This window comes from Chiloscyllium plagiosum, chromosome 23 (genome assembly GCF_004010195.1).
Source record: "Chiloscyllium plagiosum isolate BGI_BamShark_2017 chromosome 23, ASM401019v2, whole genome shotgun sequence".
In the NCBI taxonomy this organism is placed as follows: Eukaryota; Metazoa; Chordata; class Chondrichthyes; order Orectolobiformes; family Hemiscylliidae; genus Chiloscyllium; species Chiloscyllium plagiosum.
In genome coordinates, this window is record NC_057732.1 from 33498023 (window position 1) to 33521361 (window position 23339).

Consider the following 23339-nt stretch of genomic DNA (forward strand, 5'->3'; position numbering starts at 1 on the left):
TTTCAAGACATCCAGCACTTCCTCCTCTGTAATCTGGACATTTTGCAAGATGTCACCATCTATTTCCCTACAGTCTATACCTTCCATATCCTTTTCCACAGTACATACTGATGCAAAATATTCATTTAGTATCTCCCCCATTTTCTGTGACTCCACACAAAGGTCACCTTGCTGATCTTTGAGGGGCCGTATTCTTTCCCTAGTTACCCTTTGTCCTTAATTAATTGAATAGTTATTTTGCTCAGTCTTCACTGCAGAGGATACAAGGAACATTCCAACAACAGTTACAAATGAGTAAATGGAAGAAAGAAAATAACTCAGCAAATTACAATCACCAGAGATATCATAAAGAATGAATTGTTGGGGCTGGGGGCCTGACAAATGCTCAGATCCTGCTGGGCTTCACAGAAGGGTCTTAAGAGCAGTATCAGATAACTGTTGCATTGGCTTTATTTTTTTTTTCTAGAACTCCCTTGATCTGGAGAAGGTCCCATTAGAAAATAGCAAATATAACCCCTTAACACAAAGGGGAGGAAGGGATGAAGAGAACAAGAGAGCAAAAAATTACAGGCCAGTTAGGTTAACTTTTACCATAGGGAAAGTGTTAGCAGCCATTATGAAACTTACAGCAGGGAATTTTGATAAGTTTAAGGTAATCAGGCAAAACCAACATGGTTTTATGAAAGACAAATGTGTTTAACCAATTTAATGGAGTTGTTTAAGGAAGTAATAATTACTGTAGATAAAGGGGAACTGGTGGATGTAATTAGATTACTTTACAGTGTGGAAACAGGCCCTTCGGCCCAACAAGTCACACTGACCCGCCGAAGCGCAAACCACCCATACCCCTACATTTACCTCTTACCTAACACTACGGACAACTTAGCATGGCCAATTCACCTGACCTGCACATTTTTGGACTGTGGGAGGAAACCGGTCCAAAAGTGTGCTTAGATTTCCAGAAGGTAGTTGATAAAGTGTCATATCAAAAGATATTATGTAAAATAAAAGCTCAACGTGTAGCGGGTAGCAGATTGGCATAAATAGAAGATTGGCTAGCTAACAGGAAGCAGACAGCAGACAGACACAAGTCTTTTGCAGTTTTCGCAAGATGTAACAAATGATGTGCCACAGGGATCAGTGCTGGGAATTCAACTCTTCACAATTTATGTAGATTATTTGGATGAAGGGAAAGAAGGTACGGTTTCCAAATTTGCTGATGATGCAAAGACAGATCGGAAAACAAGTTGTGAAGAGGATATAAGGAGACTACAAAAGATACAGATAGGCAAAATGAATGGGGCAAAAATCTGGAAAATGGAATATAATATGGGAAAGTGTGAGAATGACTGGGAAAATTTTTTTAAAAATGTTATCTAAATGGTGAGAGATTGCAAAGCTTTGAAGTGCAAAAAGACTTTGGGATCAAGTGTGTAAATCACAAAAGGCTAGTGTCAGACACTAAGTAATTAGGAAAGAAATTCAAATATTATAAAGGGAACTGAATACAAAGTATGGAGGTTATACTTCAGATTTTCTGGGCACTGGTGACACTGCATCTGGAGTTAAATTCAGATTGAAAGAGTAAAGACAGAATCATATATTAGAGTTTTAGTGCTAGGCAAAGGTAAATACACAGGCCTGAGGAAGTAGGTGGTCCTAGTGGACTGGGCAAAAATATTAAAGGGCGGGATAATTGAAGAACAGTGGCAAATGCTTAGGGAGGTACTAAATACCTCTCAATTTGAGAATATTCCCAAAAGGAAAAGGAACTGTAAATATGTGAAATATTGTCCATAATTTAAGAAGGAAGTCAAGGATAATACTGAGTTATATAGAGTTATACAGCACAGAAACAGACCCTTTAGTCCAACTTGTTTGCACCAAACAGATGTCCTAAATTGATCTGGTACCATCTGCCAGCATTTGGCCCATATCCCTTCAAACCCTTCCTGTTCATATACCCATTCAGATGCGTTTTAAATGTAGTAATTGTACTCACTTCCGCCATAACCTCTGGTAACTCGTTCCATACATGCACCACACTCTGCATGGAAAAAGTTGCCCCTCAGGTCCCTTTTAAATCTTTTCTCTGTCACCTTAAACCTATGCCTCTAGTTTTCGACTCCACTACCCTGGAAAAAGACCTTGGCTATTCACCCTATCCATGCTCCTCATGAGTTTGTAAACCCCTCATGAGGAGCATGGATTGGATAAATAGACAAGGTATTTTCTCTTGTGGGGGTGGGGAGGGGGGGGTGGGGAGTCCAGAACTAGAGAGTATAGGATTAGGGTGTGAGGGGAAAGCTTTAAAAGGGACCTAAGTGACAATGTTTCATGCAGAGGGAGGTGCATGTATGGAATGAGCTGCCAGAGGAAGTGGTGGAGGCAAGTACAATCAAAACATTTAAAAGTATCTGGATGGGTATATGAATAGGAAGGTTTAGAGGGATATGGACCAAGTGCTGGCAAATGGGACTAGATTAAGTTAGGATATCAGCATAGATGAGTTGAACCAAAGGGTCAGTTTCCATGCTTTACCTCTCTATGACTGTATTTGTAGAATGATCTGCTGGATGCAGGTACTGTTACAATGTTTAAAAAATATTTGAATAAGTTCATGAATAGGAAAGGTTTGAAGAACTTTGGAGAAAGTGAGGACTGCAGATGCTGGAGACCAGAGTTGAAAAGTGTGGTGCTGGAAAAACACAGCAGGCCAGGCAGCATCCGAGGAGCAGGAGAATCGACGTTTCGGGCATAAGCCCTTCTTCAGGAAGAGCTTTGGGCCAAGCGCAGGCAGGTGGGACTAGTTTACTTTGGGAACATGATTGGCATGGATGGTTGGACCTAAGGTTCTTGTTCCATGCTGTATGACCAAGTGTGGTATTAGAAAGCCCGAACAAAACTCAATTCACTGGGAATATTGGAATACCAGGCACAAAGGAAATTGATTATGGTAGTTGGAGGTCAGTCATTTCAGTTCCAGAGCAACTCTGCAGGCATTCCTCAGAGTAGTGTCCTAGGGCTCAAACTATCTTCAACTATTTCATCAATGACCTTCCTCCATCATAAGGTCAGAAATGGGAATATTTGCTGATGACTGCACAATGTTCAGTACTATTCTCAAATCCACAGATACTGAAGGAGTCCATGTCCAAATGTGACAAAAGCTGACTATATTCAGGTTTGGACTCATGTCACAAGTAACATTTGTCCTGTACAAGTGCCAGGTAATGAACATCTCAACAGGAGATAAACTAATTGGAGCTCCTTGATATTCAGTTGTATTAACATTGCTAAATACTTCACTCGCAATATATTGAGCTTGACCAGAAATTGAACTACATTATCCATATTAAGATTGTGGCTGCAAGATCAAGGCAGAGGCTAGGAATCCTGCAGTGAATAACTAACCACCTGACTCCCTGAAGCCTGTATATGGTCAATAAGGCAAATATTAGAAGTGTTTTGGGACACTCACCACTTGACTGGACGAATGCAGCTCCAAAAGCACTTGAGAAGCTTGATACCATCCAGGATAAAGACTTAATTGCCACCACATCGATTAACATTCAGTCCCTCCACCACTGATGCTCAGTAGCAGACTGTGTGCATTTGCAGAGAAAACAGCTCCTTCGTCTGTACCTTCCATGCACATGGCCACTGCATCTAGAAGAACAAAAGCAACATCCTGACTTGGAAATATATCACCATTCGTCAGTGTCACTGGGTCAGAATCCTGAACTCTCTCTCTAATAACACCTAAATGGTTTTCAATAGTTCAAGAAGGCAACTCTCCATCGTCACCTCAAGGGCAACTAGGGTTTGGTAATGCAAAACCAGTCAACAACGTGCACGTCCTATGGATACATTTTTAAAAATGGAAACTTGGATATGTAATTCTTTAAAGAATAGGAGACAGATGGGTGTTTTTTTCTCAGTGGAAAGAAAGAGTCTGTGCTGTCCACTAGGGTCCATAGGGAGTTGTGCTTTTCTTGTTTACATATAAATGAGCTGGAATTGGGTATGGGGGTATGATTTTAATGGTTATGGATTACATTTAGTAAATATTCAGACATATTGGTTCACAGGTTACTAATAATGTGAAATTACTTTAATTGGATTGAATTTACTTTTTGGGATTAATGAATGGATATATGGACTGAAGGTCACAATGAAGATAGAAAGTGTAGGTTTAAATTGGAAAAAGAACATTTGGATTACATATATTTTAGAGGGTTTGCAACCTGAATCAGATTTCACAGTCCAATTTGTCATTTTATGAAGTGTTCGTTTAGAAATACCTGTTTACGATGATTGTACTGCCTGAGGCGGGAATTGAACCCAGGTCTCTGGCGCTGTGAGGCAGCAGTGCTAACCACTGTGCCACCGTGCCGCCCCAAACATTTTATGAAGTGTTCGTTTAGAAATACCTGTTTACGATGATTGTACTGGATAAGAAGTGGGAAGCCTTTATGAGGATCGTCAAGGCAACAAAGTTCCACGCTGGGACAGTTGCTGTAAGGATTACTGGGTCAAGGCATTTCAGGTGTTTTGTTTTGCCTACATAGAACATGGAACATAGAATAATACAGCGCAGAACAGGCCCTTTGGCCCTCAATGTTCCGCTGACTTGTGAAGTAATCTAAACCCATACCCCCACACTATCCCATCATCATCCATATGTTTATCCAAGGACTGTTTAAATCTCCCTAATGTGGCTGAGTTAACTACATTGGCAGGCAGGGCATTCCACAGCCTTACCACTCTGAGTAAAGAACATGCCTCTGACATCTGTCTTAAAGCTATCATCCCTCAATTTGTAGCTATGCCCCCTCGTACAAGCTGACGTTATCATCCTAAGAAAAAAACTTTCACTGTCTACCCTATTTAATCCTCTGATCATCTTGTATGTCTCTATCAAATCCCCTCTTAGCCTTCTTCTTTCCAATGCAAACAGACCCAAGTCTCTCAGCCTTTCCTCATAAGACCTTCTCTCCTTACCAGGCAACATCTTGGTAAATTTCCTCTGCACCTTTTCCAGTGCTTCCACATCCTTCTTGTAATGGGGCGACCAGAACTGTACACAATATTCAAAGTGCGCTTTGTGTAGTTTTAGCATGACATTAAAGCTCCAGACCTCAGTGCTAGCTAGCCAAATTTCACCATTTTCTCACCACCACCTCAATCTCTACTGTTTTGAATAAAGTGAAATGGTTGGTTACAACCTACATTATTTGCTTCCTTCTAGAATCTTAAAAACAGTAATCTTAGTACTGGATTGCCTTTGTTTTTGCTCAATTGCATTTTTTTGAGATTGTGAATAGATTCTGTCTCACAAGAAGGAAGCAAGCAACTTAAAACCAAGTTGCTTTTCCTAATGTCCACATGTGCAAATGTCTGGGTGTCACTTGATTTCACTTTTCTTGGTATGCTTCAAAGAAGGAAATAGAACCACGTACACTTCTCAGTACCAATATTCTTCTTGGGTTGTTCCATTAAGATGTGTTTGTCCATGAGCTGGAAGTGAGGGCAGGTAGAAAGAAGTAATGCTATTTGCTCCTTACAAAAAAGTGTTTTGAGAAGATGTAGACGCATTTAAAAACACTTTATGAAATCTGATGTAAAGTACAGGTGAAGTTTAAAAACTCAAAAGTGTGGTTTAAACCTTTATCTTTGCACACTGAAATGTTTCACTGTCCTTGAACTATGAGCATTTGAAGTTGGGATTATTTCAACATGAACGCTTAAGAATTCCTAATATCCTTCAATATTCTATTGTTGTTGACACTATTATTCTAACTTCCATTATTATTTAAGATGCTTTTTAGAGGAAGCTTAAATCTAATTTAAAAACTTTTGTTAAGTCTTTCATCTTTTAAATTGGGATGCAGGTTTCGATTCATTAATATGTAAATCCCAGAACTTCTTTCAAGTCACATTCCTGAGATAACTTAAGGTTTTATCACACAGGTGACATCTCAGCTCAGACAATGCATTAAAGATGTGAGGTTAGAGTCTGTCTGTATCCCAGTCTTGAGTCAGACTGGTTCTATTTGCAAAGTAGGAATTTATAAAATGTCACATGGATTGACTGCCTACAGATTGTGTGTTTTCTGAACAAAACAGAATGTATCTGCAAATACAGTTCTGCAAATGCACATTCACCCCATAGACTTACATGTGTGTGCGTGCATGTGAGGGAGAAATTTGTGAGGGAGCGTGCATCTGAATGAGTGTGTGCATGAGTGTAATGGAGTCTGTGTGTGTGTGTACATGTGTGTACACGTACACATGTCTGAGAGAGACTGAGTATGAGACGGTCTACGTTGTGTGTGTGTGTGAGAGAGAGAGTGTATAGAGTATTGGGGGTCATCTGTAGTGCAACATGAAACCAGGGTCCCGGTTGAGACCATCCTCATGGGTACCAAACTTGGCCATCAGCCTCTGCTCAGCCACTCTCGATTGTTGCGTATCCCAAAGTCCGCCTTGAGGATGGTAACCTGAAGATCTGAGGCCGAATGTCCCTGACTGCTGAAGTGTTCCTGACTGGGAGGGAACATCCCTATCTGATGATAGTAGCGCGGTGTCCATTCATCCGTTGTCGTAGCATATTGCTTTGTCTCGCCAGTGTACCATGCCTCAGGGCACCTTTCCCTTCAGCGTAAGAGATAGACAATGTTGGCCAAGTCACATGAGTACCTGCCGCATACATGGTGGGTGGTGTCTGACTCACAGGCATATACTCCATCCCACTCATGCGCGCGCACACAGTCACACGCACACATTCAAACTCTCTCCCTCTCCCTCATACACATGCCCTTTCCCTCACGTGCATGTATGCACACATACAAATCTATGGGGTGAATTTGCATTTGCAAAATTGTATTTGCAAATACATTGACTCAAGTTTGGAATACACACAGACTCTAGCCTCACACCTTTAATGCATTGTCTGGCTGGAGATGTCACCTTTCTTTATAAAACCTCAAGTTATCTCAGGAATGTGACTTGAAAGAAGTTCTGGGATTTACATATTAATGAATCAAAACCTGCAACCCAATTTAAAAGATGAAAGACTAAACAGCAATCTAGGTCTGTTCAATATATCACACCAATTGTATGACACTATGACCTTTTGCTATAAATTCTGTGTCCTATGATCCTACCCCACTAGCTACCTGACAAAGGAGCAGCGCTCCGCGAGCTTGTACTTTCAAATAAATCTGTTGGTCAATAACCTGGTGTTGTGTGATCTTTAACTTTGTCCACCCCAGTCCGACACTGGCACCTCCACTTCAAAATTTTTAGCCTGAAATTTGTTCCATCTCCTTGTAATTACTAAACATGTTGGATTTTTGATTGTAATTTTATTTTTTCTTCAGGATTTTGGAACACTAGTTTTTATAAAGATATTCTACTATGTGCCCCTGAAGGTCCATCAATCAACAAATATATGGAATCATTTTGAAAAAAATTGTTCTGTCTACATAGCCTTGAACAAAATGGAAGTGGAGGAAGCAAATAATTTAGCGAAGAAGCATCCTCTGCTCAGTGATGAAGAACAAACCAAAACTGAACAGTACAAAAGGATCAAGCTTTCAGAACCTGGTATATCTTCAGACCAGTCTAGTATTAATAAGCATGCTGAAATACTTGAAGGTGGTTTGCAAGCAGTCCCTTCTATACCAGATGAGAATGCTGAGAAAGAAGGTGTGGAAGAAATAGACAATGCTGTGTTTGAGGAAGATGAAGAAGGTGATGGAGACAGTTTTGCTGATATGATGAAATATGGCTTAGTTGAGCAAGATGTTGGAATCACAAAATTTGTCAGCACACACCAAGGTTTCTCAGGAATTCTAAAAGAAAGGTAAAGCTGTGTTTCGTTGAAGTGGATTTAAATGAAATGGCAGTTAAATTCATATTCTTCTGTGTGAAATCAGCGCTTTCTTTAAATTAGTTTTAATGTCACTTGAACATATTTGCTGCTGTTTCCTGACAAGCTGATAAAAAAGTCAAATTAGATGCATTGAAATAGTTTGATCACAACAGTTCTAAGTTGAAATAGCCTTAATTAAGTTATGATAACATTTTCTTAAAAATAACCTTCATTTTCCCATTAAATACTGCAGCATTGCAGCTAAAAATATTACTCTGCAAAATAAAAATATTACTTTGACTTTTGTGTTGAGTAGAAATCAATGGTAACTGAAGAGTTCATTATAACATTTGTGTACTTTATTGAGCCTAGAGAAAAGGAGCCTGAGGTTATATTTGCATCTAGAATGATGCTAGAATGGTTGGGTGAGTTTGATGAAGGCAAGGTGATGCAGATATACCAGATCTGTTGATGAATAACTAAACCTGTTAGGCACCTGTTGTTCTCAAGTTTAAAACCCATAGCATTTCAGTACAGTTAATTGTTGTGGTTCTGTTCACCGATCTGGAAGTTTTTGTTGCAAATGTTTCGTCCCCTGGCTAGGCGACATCATCAGTGCTTGGGAGCCTCCTGCGAAGCGCTTCTTTGATGTTTCCTCCGGTGTTTATAGTGGTCTGTCCCTGCCGCTTCCGGTTGTCAGTTTCAGCTGTCCGCTGTAGTGGTTGGTATATTGGGTCCAGGTCGATGTGTTTGTTGATGGAGTTTGTGGATGAATGCCATTCCTCTAGGAATTCCCTGGCTGTTCTCTGTCTGGCTTGCCCTATGATAGTAGTGTTGTCCCAGTCGAATTAAATGCCTAAAACTAGGGGGCATGCATTCAAGGTGAGAGGGGGAAAGCTCAAAGGAGATAGAATCATAAAATCCTTAACAGTGTGCAAACAGGCCATTTGGCCATGCACAAACTCCATCAACAAACACATCGACCTGGACCCAATATACCAACCACTACAGCGGACAGCTGAAACTGACAACCGGAAGCGGCAGGGACAGACCACTATAAACACCGGAGGAAACATCAAAGAAGCGCTTCGCAGGAGGCTCCCAAGCACTGAGGATGTCACCTAGCCAGGGGACGAAACGTTTGCAACAAAAAGTTGCAGCTCGGCGAACAGAACCACAACAACGAGCACCCGAGCTACAAATCTTCGCACAAACTTTGAGTACAGTTAATCTATTTTTCAGTTGATGAATTTCTTTAAGTGCTGTCTAAAGTGTATTCTCAGCAAGTCTAACTGAAACTTACTGTTGATTTGAAGTAGACTATTCCATGAAATAAATTGAGCTCAAACTAGGTACTATCATTAATTCATTTATTCCAATTGAGGCATTAATCTGTACAGTAAAATATCCTTTGTGAATTTTCACTCCAACGTTAAGATCCAAACCTACTGCCAGTCTGACCGATTAAAAGTATTTTCATTGAATTCACATATTATTTTGAATTCTAACTTAACATGTTATTGAATTATATGTCATAGGTGTTGACATTCCTTGTCTAATTTCATTAATTATATTGTATCCTTGTTCACTTTTTTAAAAATTGGAACTTTTCTGAATCGCTTCTACTTTTTCTTAAATAGGTATTCAGATTTTGTTGTTCATGAAATAAACAAGGATGGCAAAATAGTTGTTCTGGATGATTTGTCTGTACCACCTAATGATGAGGTAAGAAATAATTCTGTGTTTTGTGCTGAGGATTTTGGATGGCAAAATAACATTTCAGATAAATTAATGAAATTGCATGAAAGAGAACTGAACATTGCATATTAACTGAATAGCAACAACCCACTGACCTTCCACAATAAATCAACTAATTTGCAGTGATAACTATGCATCGAACTGTATGGGGGACAACAACAAGTCTTCTCTTCAGGAAAGTTCTCTAAATTTTGGTTTGAAAGCTGCAGTATTTAAATTGGAAGAATTTAAGTGGAATTTATAATTGTATGTTTATCAGATGGACAGTGGACTTGAAGGCACATTAGGCTGCTGAGAGGAAATGATACAGAAACGATCCACTTATAAAGGGGAGCTGTAGCATGTTTAGCCATGTATTTTACAAAGAAGTGCACAGCAAGCACACTATGTCAGTACATTATCTACAGATGAAGTTGGTCCCTTTGATGCCAAATCTCTTATTTTTATAAAGTTGTTTGTTTAATATTGAAATCATTTTTTTTCAACATACTGAGCATTCAATTTATTTATGTTTGTATGACTTAGATGTTCAGTAACTCAGCAATTATGGCATGTGCAGTTCTTGGTCAGAACTTGTCCAGGAGAGACCATAAGTTGGTGAAGAAAATTGGTTTTAACATGAGGCAAACGTAGTTTTCACTCACTGATTTCACCCCACTTTAAAATTCATTTCCAAATGTCTACCTTGGATATTTTTGGGCACCAGTGTGTACTGCCTCTTGCACATGAAGGCACAGTTGTCCATGCAGTGATTGCTTATGACACTCATAAGAGGTGGCAAACAAAGGCAGCACATTTCCCACAAGAGGAAGATTGCAATGATAGACACCATGCATTTTTTACAAATTGTAGAAAGTCTAAAATTCCTATTGGAAGGGCCGCAGCCTGTGCTGTTAGCAACAGAAGATGCATGCTGTGAGGAGAGTCTTTATGTAGTAGATGGCCAGAGGGGAAAAAAAATTTGTTTCTTTATTTTGATTTTTTCTCCTCTTGTTCTGCCCACCACCTCCCCCACCTTCCTGTGACCCTTGGGTAAATATCTCCATATGACTAAACTTTATGATATCTTTAACGACCTTCTAGGAACCTTCGGAGGACATTTTTTCCATTTTGTCTGATGAAGACAAGCAGCATTTAGAAGATCTTCAACACTTTAAGAATAAGGAAGACTCTGTTGTAATAGAGGTATAAAGATGTTTCCTCTGAATTATATAGAATGTACAAGCCATTTTGTTCAGCTTTCTGTGCTGGTGTTTATATCCTCCATATGAACCATTTCCCTTTCCATCATTCCCACCTCAGCCTTTTAGCACATCATACTTAGATTTTTTTTCGAAAGCATATAATCAAATTTACCGAAACCACTTCCTGTGGTATTGAGTTACACTCTCTAAGTATAGAAATTTCTGCTTATTTCCCTAGTTATTAAGAACTCACATATGTAATATATATTATATTAGATAGATATTAGTCTCCAGTCTTTGATTCTTCCACAAGTGGAGACAGTCTCTCTAATTTGACCCTGCCTAATCTATTCAAAATTTTAAAGACCTCTACTCGGTCACCCACGTCGTCTTATTTCTAAAGAAAAAGAAGAGCCTGCAGGTTCAGTCTTTCTTGATAGCTGTAATTTCTCAGTTTTCGTAATCAATTTAGAAATCAATCTTTTTATATTATGGTGACCACTAGCCTGATTATGTGTGTATTATTTGTTTAGTCCAACTTTATTACTTTTGAATTCTATAACCTGTGTTGGTTCATCTAGTCTAACGGGTTGCTTAACGAAGACACAATTATTATATCTCATCCTTGTTCTCAAGTTCTTCCATGGTTTTATTTCTCTCCCTGTCTCTCCAGTGCCACAGTCTTCTAAGAGCATCCCAGATTTTAATGCTCAACATTGATGATTATACTTTCATTTGTTTAGATCATATGCTGTGGAATTCCCCCTCTAAATAACCCCACCACAATCTCTCTTTCTTCCTTTAGAAAAGACTTCTTGAAATTGACATCTTTAATCAAACTATTGGCCAACTGTTCTCATAGCTCCTTTTATGGCTGTATATCAAATTTCCTTTTTCTTAATAACACTTCTTTGAAGCACTTTTGAGGTGTTCTTTTGCAATAAAGGCACTATATAAATGCAATTTGCTGTTGTGGAATTGTAAGATATTCAAGTTTATACCACTAAACAATTGAACACTTTTTAGGCACAGTGTTGCTTTTTTTGCTATTCATTCTGCAACAGTTAACAAATAAGTTACAGGAAAATAATACTGCAAAAACTCAATTTTTATTCTGTTTTTATTTGGTGAAAATAAAACTGCTATTCTTTCAAAAAGAATTTTCTCCAAGGTGTCACTTGCAGCCTATAAAAGGAGGTTTTAATTATTTCTACTGCTAGTGGCTGGAGGAGCTTGCTTGTTAATTTGACAACTTCTTTGTAAAAATGCTTACAAAGTTAGAGTTAGACAATATTACTACTAACTGAGGTTATATATTTGTCTTTTTTGCTTCATTTTAATCCTTTTACCAACTTAATCCTGTTGATGACTTATTTTCCCCTCTGTTTCTCACTCTTTTCATCCTCAGTACCTCAAAGATTTTCTTTTTAAACAGGTTGTTGAAGATACTAAAGAAAAAAGAACAATTATTCATCAGGCTGTGAAAAGTTTCTTTCCTGGGCTAGAGACTAAAACTGAAGAAAGAGATGGAAAAAAATTTATTGTAGCCTACCATGTTGCTGGGAAGACTGCATTGGCAAGTAAGTTTTATCCAGTGGATGATATCCATGGATTTGACGCTTTGGCAAATTTCCTAAAGTTATGTTTTTTAATGAAACAACTGAAACTCAATGTTGGTGTGCTGGCAAGTTCAAAAAAACTCTGAACTTTAAAAATTAAACTTGTCTTCATAAGAAAGTGTTCATGTGCTAACTTGAAATACTGCCTTTTTTTGATGAGTTAATCTGTTTTGAATATTTCTCTTTTTTTATTTTGAAATTTTCAAACTGAATATTCTTGTTTGTTCTCTATCAAAAGTTATTTTGTGACATTTTAGAAGATAATTTTCTTTATGCTATTTTCAGAATGCATCGTATTACTGATAGTCCAAAATTCTGTATGTTTTTCATGACAGCTTTTGCATGCACCCTGCATGTATTTTTTTTCCTTGCTCACGCATTTTTTTAAACCAACATCTCTCACAAATTTATGGTATTTCGCACTGCTAGATCTGAACCTGAGGTATGCAATTTGTGCTGGTGGCTGAACAGTAATTATGAGCATGGTTCTAGATTTTGAATTAACAGCAAAATAAAATGGAAGGTATACAACAAATTGTACAACACCTTTGGTGTTGCAGATCCTTGTACTCCTGAAGGCATAGTATTTAATGGCCATTTAATATTTAAGTGCTAATTCAAATTATGTTCACTAAGGCCATGCTGATACTGAATTATGCTGGTCTATTGGTAAGTTTATGACAAAATGGGTACATTTTTCACTAGGTGTGGTTGTACACATCTCTTCTGATAATCTTTCAAGAAGAGTGATATATATGCACTCTGGTACGTGTCCTGTTTAGCAGTTGGAATATAATTTGGATAAATGTGAATTTGTCTATTTTGGCAGTAAGAATAGAGAAGCAGTAAATTTGTTAATGAAGGGAAATTTCAGGACTCAATTATAAAGGTGAGACTTGAATCCCGGTCTCTTGGTCCACTGGTAGAGACACTGCCACTGCACGAGAACCCTTCCAAGGAAGTCAGCATTTTTAATATCCAGAAATGCTGTTTCACACAGGTGAAAGGTTTTTTTTCCCATCACCAAATCACCTTTGGTATCTTTTCAATTTGTTTTTACAGAACTTTGTTTTTCTAATCAGCCTTTTCAGAGAAGTTATTGCACATCTCTGGAGCAGGTGGGACTTGAACCAAGCCACTTGGTGTCTTTTCCATCTATTAACTACCGCCAGTAAATCAGCTATGTTCTCCATATTGATTTACATAAAAATCCATTAAGGGCAATGTAGGAATTCAATTCTACATGATTGAGATGTATAAAATTATGAGGGGCATAGATAGAGTGGACAGGAAGTAACTTCTTTCCTTGGTTGAGAAGTCACTGACCAGGGAGCCATAGATTTAAGGTAAGGAGCAGGATTTTAGAGGAGATGTGAGTAAGAAAATGTTTTCACTCAGAAATTTGTGGGAATGTGGAACTCAGTACCTACCATGGTCTTAGAAGCAGAAACTCTCAACATTTAAAAAGTATTCAGACATGCAGTAATGCTGCCAAGGTTTTCAGGCTATGGACAAGTGCAGAAAATGGGATTAGAGTACTTAGTTGATTGTTTGTTTTTCACTCGTGCAGATTTGATAAGCCAAAGGGCTTTTTCTGTGTTGTAGCCTGTTATGGCTCAACAACTCTACATGTATCATCACACATCTGAACAGGTTGATTAAAAATGTGTAAAACACTGGATCCGGATCTAAAAGTTGAAGTTCTAAATTGTAGAAAAGCTAATTTTGACAGTATTAGGCAAGAATTTTCAAAAGCTGATTGGGGGAAGATGCTCGCAGGTTAAGGGATGGCTTGAAAATGAGAAGCCTTCATAAATGAGATAACGAGAGTCCAGAGACAGTATATTCCTGTCAGGGTGAAAGGAAAATTTGTAGGAGTAGGGAAAGCTGGATGACTAAAGAAATTGAGGGTTTGGTTAAGAAAAAGAAGAAAGCATATGTCAGGTAAAGACAGCAGAGATTGAGTGAATCCTTAGAGTAAAAAGGCAGTAGGAATATCCTGAAGAGGGAAACCAGGAGGGCAGAAAAGGAACATGAGATAGCTTTTGCAAATAGGGTTAAGGAGAATCCAAAGGGATTTTATAAACACATAAGTACAAAAGAGTAACTAGGGAGAGAATAGGGCCCCTCAAAGATCAGCAAGGCAGCCGATGTGTGGAGCTGGGGGAGATATTAAACAAGTATTTTGCATCAGTGTTTACTGTGGAGAAGCACATGATATATAGAATGTGGGGAAATAGATGGTGACATCTTGAAAAATGTCCATATTACAGACGAAGAGGTGCTGGATGTCTAGAAATACATAAAAGTGGATAAATCCCCAGGACCTGATCAAATGTACCGAACAACTCTGGGAAGCTAGGAAGGTGATTGCCGGGCCCTTTGCTGAGATATTTGTATCATCAGTAGTCGCAGGTGAGGTGCCGGAAGACTGGAGGTTGGCTAATGTGGTGCCACTATTTAAGAAAGGTAGTAAGGAAAAGCCAGGCAACTATAGGCCGGTGAGCCTGACGTCGGTGGTGGGCAAATTGTTGGAGGGAATCCTGAGGGACAGGATTTACATGTATTTGGAAAGGCAAGGACTGATTAGGGATAGCCAATATGGCTTTGTGTGTGGGAAATCATGTCTAATGAACTTGATGGAGTTTTTGAGGAAGTAACAAAGAGGATTGATGAGGACAGAGGGGTAGATGTGATATATATGGAATTCAGTAAGGCGTTCGACAAGGTTCCCCATGGGAGACTAATTAGCAAAGTTATATCTGATGGAATACAGGGAGGTAAAAACAATGGGCGGCACGGTGGCACAGCGCCAGAGACCCGGGTTCAATTCCTGCCTCAGGCGACTGACTGTGTGGAGTTTGCACGTTCTCCCCGTGTCTGCGTGGGTTTCCTCCTACAGTCCAAAAGATGTGCAGGACAGGTGAATTGGCCGTGCTAAATTGCCCGTAGTGTTAGGTAAGGGGTAAATGTAAAGTCAGGTGAATTGGCCATGCTAAATTGCCCGTAGTGTTAGGTAAAGGGGTACATGTAGGGGTATGGGTGGGTTACGTTTCGGCGGGTCGGTGTGGACTTGTTGGGCCGAAGGGTCTGTTTCCACACTATAAGTAATCTAATTTAATCTAATCAATGATGAAGGGCTTTTGCCCGAAACATCGATTTTTCCTGTTCCTCGGACGCTGCCTGAAATGCAGGGAGAACTAGTCATTTGGATATAGAATTGGCTTGAAGGTAGAAGACAGAGGGTGGTGGTGGAGGGTTGCTCTTCAGACTGGAGGCCTATGACCAACGATGTGCCACAAGGATCGGTAGTGGTTCAACTGCTTTTCGTCATTTATATAAATGATTTGGATGTGAAGTAAGTAAGTTTGCAAATGACACCAAAATTGGAGGTGTAGTGGACAGCGAAGAAGGTACCTCAGATTACAACACGATCTCGATCAGATGGGCCAATGGGCTGAGGAATGGCAATTGAAGTTTAATTTAGATAAATGCACGGTGCTGTATTTTAGAAAAGCAAATCAGAGCAGGACTTATACTGACAATAAGCTCGGGCTGTTTTCCCTGGAGCGTCAGAGGCTGAGGGGTGACCTTATAGAGGTTTATAAACTTATGAGGGGTATGTACAGAATAAATAAACAAGGTCTTTTCCCTGGAGTCGGTGTCCAGAACGAGCGGGCATAGATTTAGGATGAGAGCGGAAAGATATAAAAGGGACCTAAGGAGCAACATTTCACGGAGAGGGTGATGCCTGTATGGAATGCGCTGCCAGAGGAAGTGGTGGAGCTGATACGATTTAAAAGACATCTGGATGGGTATATGAGTAGGATGGGTTTAGAGGGATATGGGCGAAGTGCTGGCAAATGGGACTAGATTAGGTTAAGATATATGGTTAGCATGGACGAGTTGGACCGAAGTGTCTGTTTCCATGTTGTACATCTCTATGACTCTATGTCGCAGTGCAGTTTCAGTCACTACTGTGGAAAAGATGTAACACTAGAGAGGTTACAGAAGAGATCTTGGAGAACATTGCCTGTGTTAAATAATTTTAGTAATGAAGCAAGATTGTATAAGCTCGGGATTTTGTTTTGAATAGAGGAGGTGGAGAGTAACATCTAATTGAGGTGTACAAAATTATAGGGCTCCAGATAGAATGGATAGGAAGGCCCTGATATCCTTGGTTGACAGAGCCATAATTGGAGGTAAGATGTCAGGTAAAAGTCAGGAGTTTTAAAAGGAATTAAAGGGCAGTAAAGATCTGGAAATCAAGCTGAAAGAGGGATAGGGGAAGCAATCCTGAACACATTTAAAAAGTACTTTGCTCTGCAGAATGCTGTAAAGTGGGATTAGGCGAGTTAGTGCCATGTCGAATGCCACGTGCTGAATCGTTTTTGTGTTATTTTGGTGATGTTTTATGATTTCTGTTTTGAGCTATTTTTGTTAGAACAGCAAATATGATCAAATATGACTTTAATAAGATGAAGATATTTTCATTATCTATTGTAGGAAGTGTGATTGTTTTGATTTTATCAATTAAGTGTGACTCTTGGTTTGGTCAATAACTTAGCCAGCAACATACATCAAATGCTAAGTCAAAAGCGTAAATTAGAATAATTTGCATAATTAATAACTCTCACTGTTCTCTGAACTTGGTAATAAGTTTGAAAGCGTATCTGCAATGCAGTTGAGCCACGGGAATTTGGTGGTGAAGGTCACTTGATAACTGCACCAGGACTTAGAGCTCAGTTTGAAAAATAAGTAAAAGTTCTATTTAAAATGTTTATTTAAAAAAAAGTACATGTTTGACAGTGAGGAAAGAAGCTGCAGAACAACAGAAAAACATAAATGTATTGATCAGTGGGCAAGTATGTGGTGAATACCCTCCAATCTGGAGAAGTGTGAATAATTCATTGGGAAGACAAACAAGGCAAAGGAATATGCAATAAGTGGTAGGATACCATAAGTGTAAAGGAACAGAACGATCTTGGAATGCAAATTTGTGAAGGTGACAGGATAGGTAGACAAAGTGTTTAAGAAGGAATACAGATTGTTCTGCTATAATGCGACAGTTGCGTTCCTCTCCAATCTTGCGCTATAGAAAACCGCTATGGAAAATCATGGTTTAGAAGATTGCTATAGAAAATTGCTATGCCTGTTCAGTAGAAAGTTTGCATTATCCAAACAGCGTCCACAATTTGTCAATCACATTATAGCCAATTCACATTGTACCAGAACGACCTGTATGGAATGCCTTTCTTTATTAGCCAGAGCTTAGGTATAAGTTTGCACTAGAATATATAGTAAACGATAGGTAGACTACATTTAGTATGCTTTGTACAATTCTCTTCAAATTCAAGAATGTTTATCCATCAGTGAATGTATGGCACAGGCTTGAAGGAGATTTGCAATGATGTTTGCAGGTGAATAATATTAGGTATTAGGCAAGATTGGATAGGTTATGATTGTTTTCTTTAGATCAGAAAAGGCTGAAGGGAAACATAATTGAAGTAAATTTTGAGGAATCAAGATCATTTTTTTATTTCATGATTTCCTTTGCGTAGAGGCCATTGTTTTTAAAGTAATTTGAAGAAAAATTAGAAAATTAGTGAGAGCCCTGAGTTTACTGAAAAGAGTGCTATCGGGAAAAACACTTAACATACTTAAGTAAGGACTTCAAGTGTTGTAACCTGCAGAACAGAGCACTAAAGTTGGAATGTGGGATCATGTTGAAAAATTTCTGTTTCAGCCCACTGACTCAACTCTTTCTGTGCTATAAATTTGCTCTGCTCCATCATTATTATAGCAGTATTTATTTTTGTTTAACTGAAGGTTATTAATTGAGAGTGGTTGAAGAGGATACATTTATGGATTATGTTAAACTACCTTCAAATTAAAAATTTTAAAAGCTGTTGCACAAAATTGGCTTGGGAGTTGAAATATTACAAAGTCAGAGCATGGAATATTGAGTTGCCAATTCATGCCCACAGTAATGCTTTTACAGTAAATGGGAAGGAGAAATTTTATTTCAAGGGGAAATCACACGTCTCTAATGCTAAGAAAATTGTGTTATTTTAAGTTCCATTGACCTTTTGATTCTTTGTGATCTTTTGTAGATTACCAAAATTGGTATTTGCTCCACATTTTATTTTTGTCACAAAGAACATTTAAAGGGAAATGTGAAGAAAACTTTTTAAAGAAAAATATATGGGGTAGAATTTTATAGGGGTCTGAATGATGTAGGCTAAGGATGGGAGAGTTGTGAGAAGTCGGGTGAGATCTTTCTCAACTTCAGCAGAAATTCATTGCATTTTTGAACAAGAATTCCAGTGGTGAGACAAGATTCTTGTTATTCACGGGAAAATGTCTATTAAGGGACATCTATTAATCCCCTATTTAGGGGATTATTGCTTGTAGAGACTTCACAACTGCAAGTCTTGCATCATTAATGTGTAGCTTCCAGTCCTACTAAATACAAAGTGGAAACTAACTATCAGCAACCCTGGATGTGAAAGTCTGGCAATTTCAGCTCATGTATGGTCCTCTGGACCACTATCTCAGACACCAAGCAATCGCATTTCAGGACACACTCTGTGTCACCAGCTGCATGTACCTTGCTTCGATGAGTGCTGGCATCTGACACCTGACAACTTTTCAGAATCCTCATGATACTTTCCCAATCCATTTGCAGGATGCTCTTGCACTTGAAAGCTGCACTTTAGGTATAACACAACTAGCATTGAAATACTGCTACAAGTTCACTGATCGGACTGGATTGAATGTCTAGATTCTTTGCTCACATTCTCAGTGCTCACTAACCTCAAGCCTATGCTTGTAGCATCCCTTGCCCTCCCTTTGGTGTCCCCTCAGCCAGAGCTTCCAGGCTTACATGACTTTTGCACGTGTGGAAAGGCAGGATGCTTTTTGTGAATTTCAGCTGTCCTCACAGTAGGTCCTGATTAGATTCTCTAGTGTGGAAACAGGCCCTTCGACCCAACCAGTCCACACACACCCTCCGAAGAGCAATCCACCCAGACCCATTTCCCCTCTGAATGATGCACCTAACACTATGGGCAATTTATCATGGCCAATTCACCTGCCCTGCACATTTTTGGACTGTGGGAGGAAACCGGAGCACCTGGAGGAAACCCACGCAGACATGGGGAGAATGTGTAAACTCCACACAGACAGTCACCCAAGGCTGGAATAGAACCTGGGACCCTGGTGCTGTGAGGCAGCAGTGCTAACCACTGAACCACTGTGCTGCCGCCGCCCCCCCCCCCCCCCGTACAATAAATCAAGCACATTCTGCAGATTCAGTTCAGAGGCTTGGACATGGTCAGTCATAGAATAATAGAATCCTGACAGTGCAGAAAGAGGCCTCTGAGTCTGCAGTGGTCCTCCAAAATGCATCCCACTTTTATACCTACTCCCTATAACTCCATGAGGGGTTTTACCATGGCTAACCCACCTAACCTACACATCTCTCAACACCATGGAGCAATATTTAGCATGGCCAATCCACTTAACCTGCATATCTTCAGACTGTGGAAGGAAACTGAATCACCCAGAGGAAACCCACACAGAGCCAGGGAGACTGTGCAAACCCCACACAGACAGTCATCCAAGGTTGGAATTGAACACGTGTTCTTGGTGCTGTGAAGCAGCAGGACTAACTACTGTGCCACTGTGTCACCTTTGGGGCAGCCACTTGGGGCAGTTATGGTCACTTTCCTGGAGGGATGAGAAGCGGAATATTGGTGAGCACACCACCCATTTCGCCACTTTATGTCCTACTTTGATTTCTTTTCACCTGGAAAGAAAGAAATGGAGGGATTGAATGAGGACCAAATTGGAGGGAAAATTGGTGAGTTGTTGGAGTGAGTGAGTAGGCAGCACAAAGGACATGCAGGATTGGTGGTGTAGGGATGGATGAGAGCAAGGGTGGGAAGATGTTGCATGTAGTAGTGACAGTTATAGAGCATGGATGTTGGTGGGAGATGTGTACACTGACAGAGAGTGAGTGAGTGTGAAGCAGCAGAAAGATGATGATGAATGTTACCTTGACAGAGTGGAGAAGGTAATTGATCTTTTTCCTGTATTGTTAGGCATTCTTCCATATGACTGAGGCTGTTTTGACCAGCAGAGCAACCTCAGCCCAGGTTGGTAGGTTCTGGTGTCATGATGTCCAATGCTGATCCTGGGAGTGGAGGATGGCCCTGCTCTGCATCTGCTCACTCAGACCTCCAGGCCCCTGTCTACAACCAAAGTGCTAGTGACCCTTTCTCTGGCAAATATCATTCACCATGCAAGGCAGCTCCAGACTTGATTGTGCTGAGCTGTGTGCCCAACAGTGGGCCTGTGGCACGGTAAAGGTATATTCAATGATATCCCATCAGCGGTGAGTTCTTTCAGGAATGGTAAATGGGAAATAGAATCAGGTTAGCATCAGTTGAGTGTGCCACGATAGCAGTGGTGTAGGATTTATTGAGGTGAATTGGGCATGCTATGGTGAGAAACCTCACCAGATCTCAAGGAGAGAAACTCTCCAAGAAACTCAACAAATTTGGCACTTAGCCAGAATATGATAATATTCAGTTCATGGTTTGATTGCATGATGATAAGCTACAAGGCTAATTTGTGAGGTCAGATTTTCCATTTAATATGTGCACACAGTTTAGGTTCATAATCCTAATGTTTTGCAGTGTTGTCTTTATTTTCATTGAACAGTTTTAATTCAAATCGAAATCCCAAATTCGGCATAGATTGTAGTAACTCATGACTTCATCTCCTTTTGAGAAGTTCTTCTGATCATCACAAGCTACAGTTATTTCACGTTTATGGTAGTAAGCTTTCATAAAATTGTTCAAATCTTTTCAGAACTGGCTCCAAAGTTGAAATCGTGATGTGAAAGGGTGACATAGGGAGTTTTAAATATGTGGGAAGCTAATAGTTCCAGCTAGGAAAGGTGAGGATGCATGGTCAAACAAGATTAATGTCAACTAATATCACAGATTCTACTTTGACAGTCAATTGTTTACTTGTAGCAAAACAAAATTTACAAAAGATGTCAGACCAGAATCATATTTCCAAGACTTTCTATGGATGAAGCAAAAACATGTGAAGAATAATAGCACATCATTAGCACAGTCCAATCAAAAAGGTAGACATGTACATTTATGTAGTTTTTGATGAAGCTGTATGAAAAGTGAATTAAGTATTTTTGATTAGGAGTGGGATTTTTTGTTGTGGTAAATGTAAAAGGGCAAAGTTTTGTTTTGTAGTTTAAAATATAAATTGTTGACTAAAATAGCAATTAGTCAATGGTACTTTTAGTTTATTTGTGACAGTAAAGCCTTAAAATATGAAGTTTGGTTGTGTCATTCTTCCAAAGAATATTTTTTAAGGCAGTTGATCTCCACTAAGATTAATGCAAGATTTCATTGCCTCATGGGAGCACACAATGTAAAGAAGATGTAGTTCATGTGCTGAACTGGAGCTTGAGCACTGAAAGCATGTAATCTGAAGATGACCACTGGATATAGTATAATCTTGAGGAAAGGAATAGGGCCAATTGATGAGCAGTGGAAGATATTAGAAATGCAAAGGAATTAGAAGAGAGAGAACAAAGCCCTGCAAAACTCCTAAATTATTGGAAAATGTTAAACAACGACTTATCAGCTGCGACAAAATAGAAATGATTCAAAATTAAGATAACGACGGATTACGTTCATGGGAGACAATATGACAGTAACTTGTTTTCGAGGAAATCTAACACAATCATGGATTGCTTGACAGATATTCAAGAACAAAGCTGAGTTGATTAACAGCCACATGCTGATTGAAACAGCTATGTTTAAAACTACAGCCCTAAAAAAATGTTAAAGACCTTGATCTTTAAAGTGGAGAAAAATCTGAGGACCAGCAATACTTTTAAAACTTTGGAAAGTATTGATATTATAAAGGTATTTTAAGGGAAAGAGTTCAAGGAGAAATGTGCTGCATTTAGTACTGTTACTATATTGTCTTAAAGAGCTGAAGAAAATCTGTTACTCTATTGCTTTGGAGCTCCTATTTAAAGGTAGTTGTTTGGGTGCAGTTGTTTTGTAGCACCTTCTCCTACTGATAGGCCCTAAAGCCTGATTGGTTGACATTTATTAATTGGTACTTCATGAAAATATTGTCCATAATTAAACTAACTCAAGTTGAAATGTATGATAATGAGACAACAGACCGATTTTCAAACTCCAATGTGACTGCAAAACTTTTCAGGATGTTTTGTGATACAACTCACTTTTCATTGGTGCTTGCAATTACAGTGTTATGAATGATTTATTTCTGTTTACTTTATGAATGTATTTTTTACTGTATTGAAGCATTTAGTGTCAGCAAATATGCCGTATCAAGATGTTTCATAAACTTGTGATAAACATTATTTAGAATTTGCTGTTAATAACACAATCCAAATTTGTATTATATTTACAGTAGCAGTCAGTAACTAGTCCTAACTAGGTTAAAAATCAGACAACACCAGGCAAAAGTCCAACAGGTGGACTGGTGTTGTGTGATTTTTAACTTTGTACACCCCAGTCCAACACTGGCATCTCCAAATCATAGTCCTAACTAGTTTTCTTTGTCACAAATTTTCACCACAGAACACTGTGTATATAGTATTAACTAATATAAAATAATATTAACATAAAGAAAAAGGCCTATGCCCTTACAAGGTTTCTTTATTTTCCTTTTGTTCTGAAAGCTTTGTAATTTGCAGGAGATGTTTCTGAACATGTGAGCAGTTGACCATATAGCCATTCTTAGTGAGAGTGTCTTGGCAAGCTTTCAGACTATAGTTGGCTAATCCGTCCTCATCCTCCTTTGTGGCAAAAGTTACTGATATACCAA

At 39.1% G+C, this 23339-nt stretch overlaps 1 protein-coding gene across 5 annotated transcripts in view; it reads left to right on the forward strand.

The window, feature by feature from the left end:
* pus7 (pseudouridine synthase 7) overlaps positions 1 to 23339 on the forward strand; it is a 59486-nt gene that overhangs the window by 6011 nt on the left and 30136 nt on the right. For all 5 annotated transcript variants that reach the window (XM_043713874.1, XM_043713871.1, XM_043713873.1 and 2 more), the window contains exons 2-5: positions 7386 to 7870; positions 9520 to 9604; positions 10721 to 10822; positions 12257 to 12401. In XM_043713874.1, the coding sequence (XP_043569809.1) occupies positions 7506 to 7870; positions 9520 to 9604; positions 10721 to 10822; positions 12257 to 12401 (697 nt within the window). In that variant the 5' untranslated portion in view covers positions 7386 to 7505. The remainder of the gene's footprint in view (positions 1 to 7385; positions 7871 to 9519; positions 9605 to 10720; positions 10823 to 12256; positions 12402 to 23339) is intronic.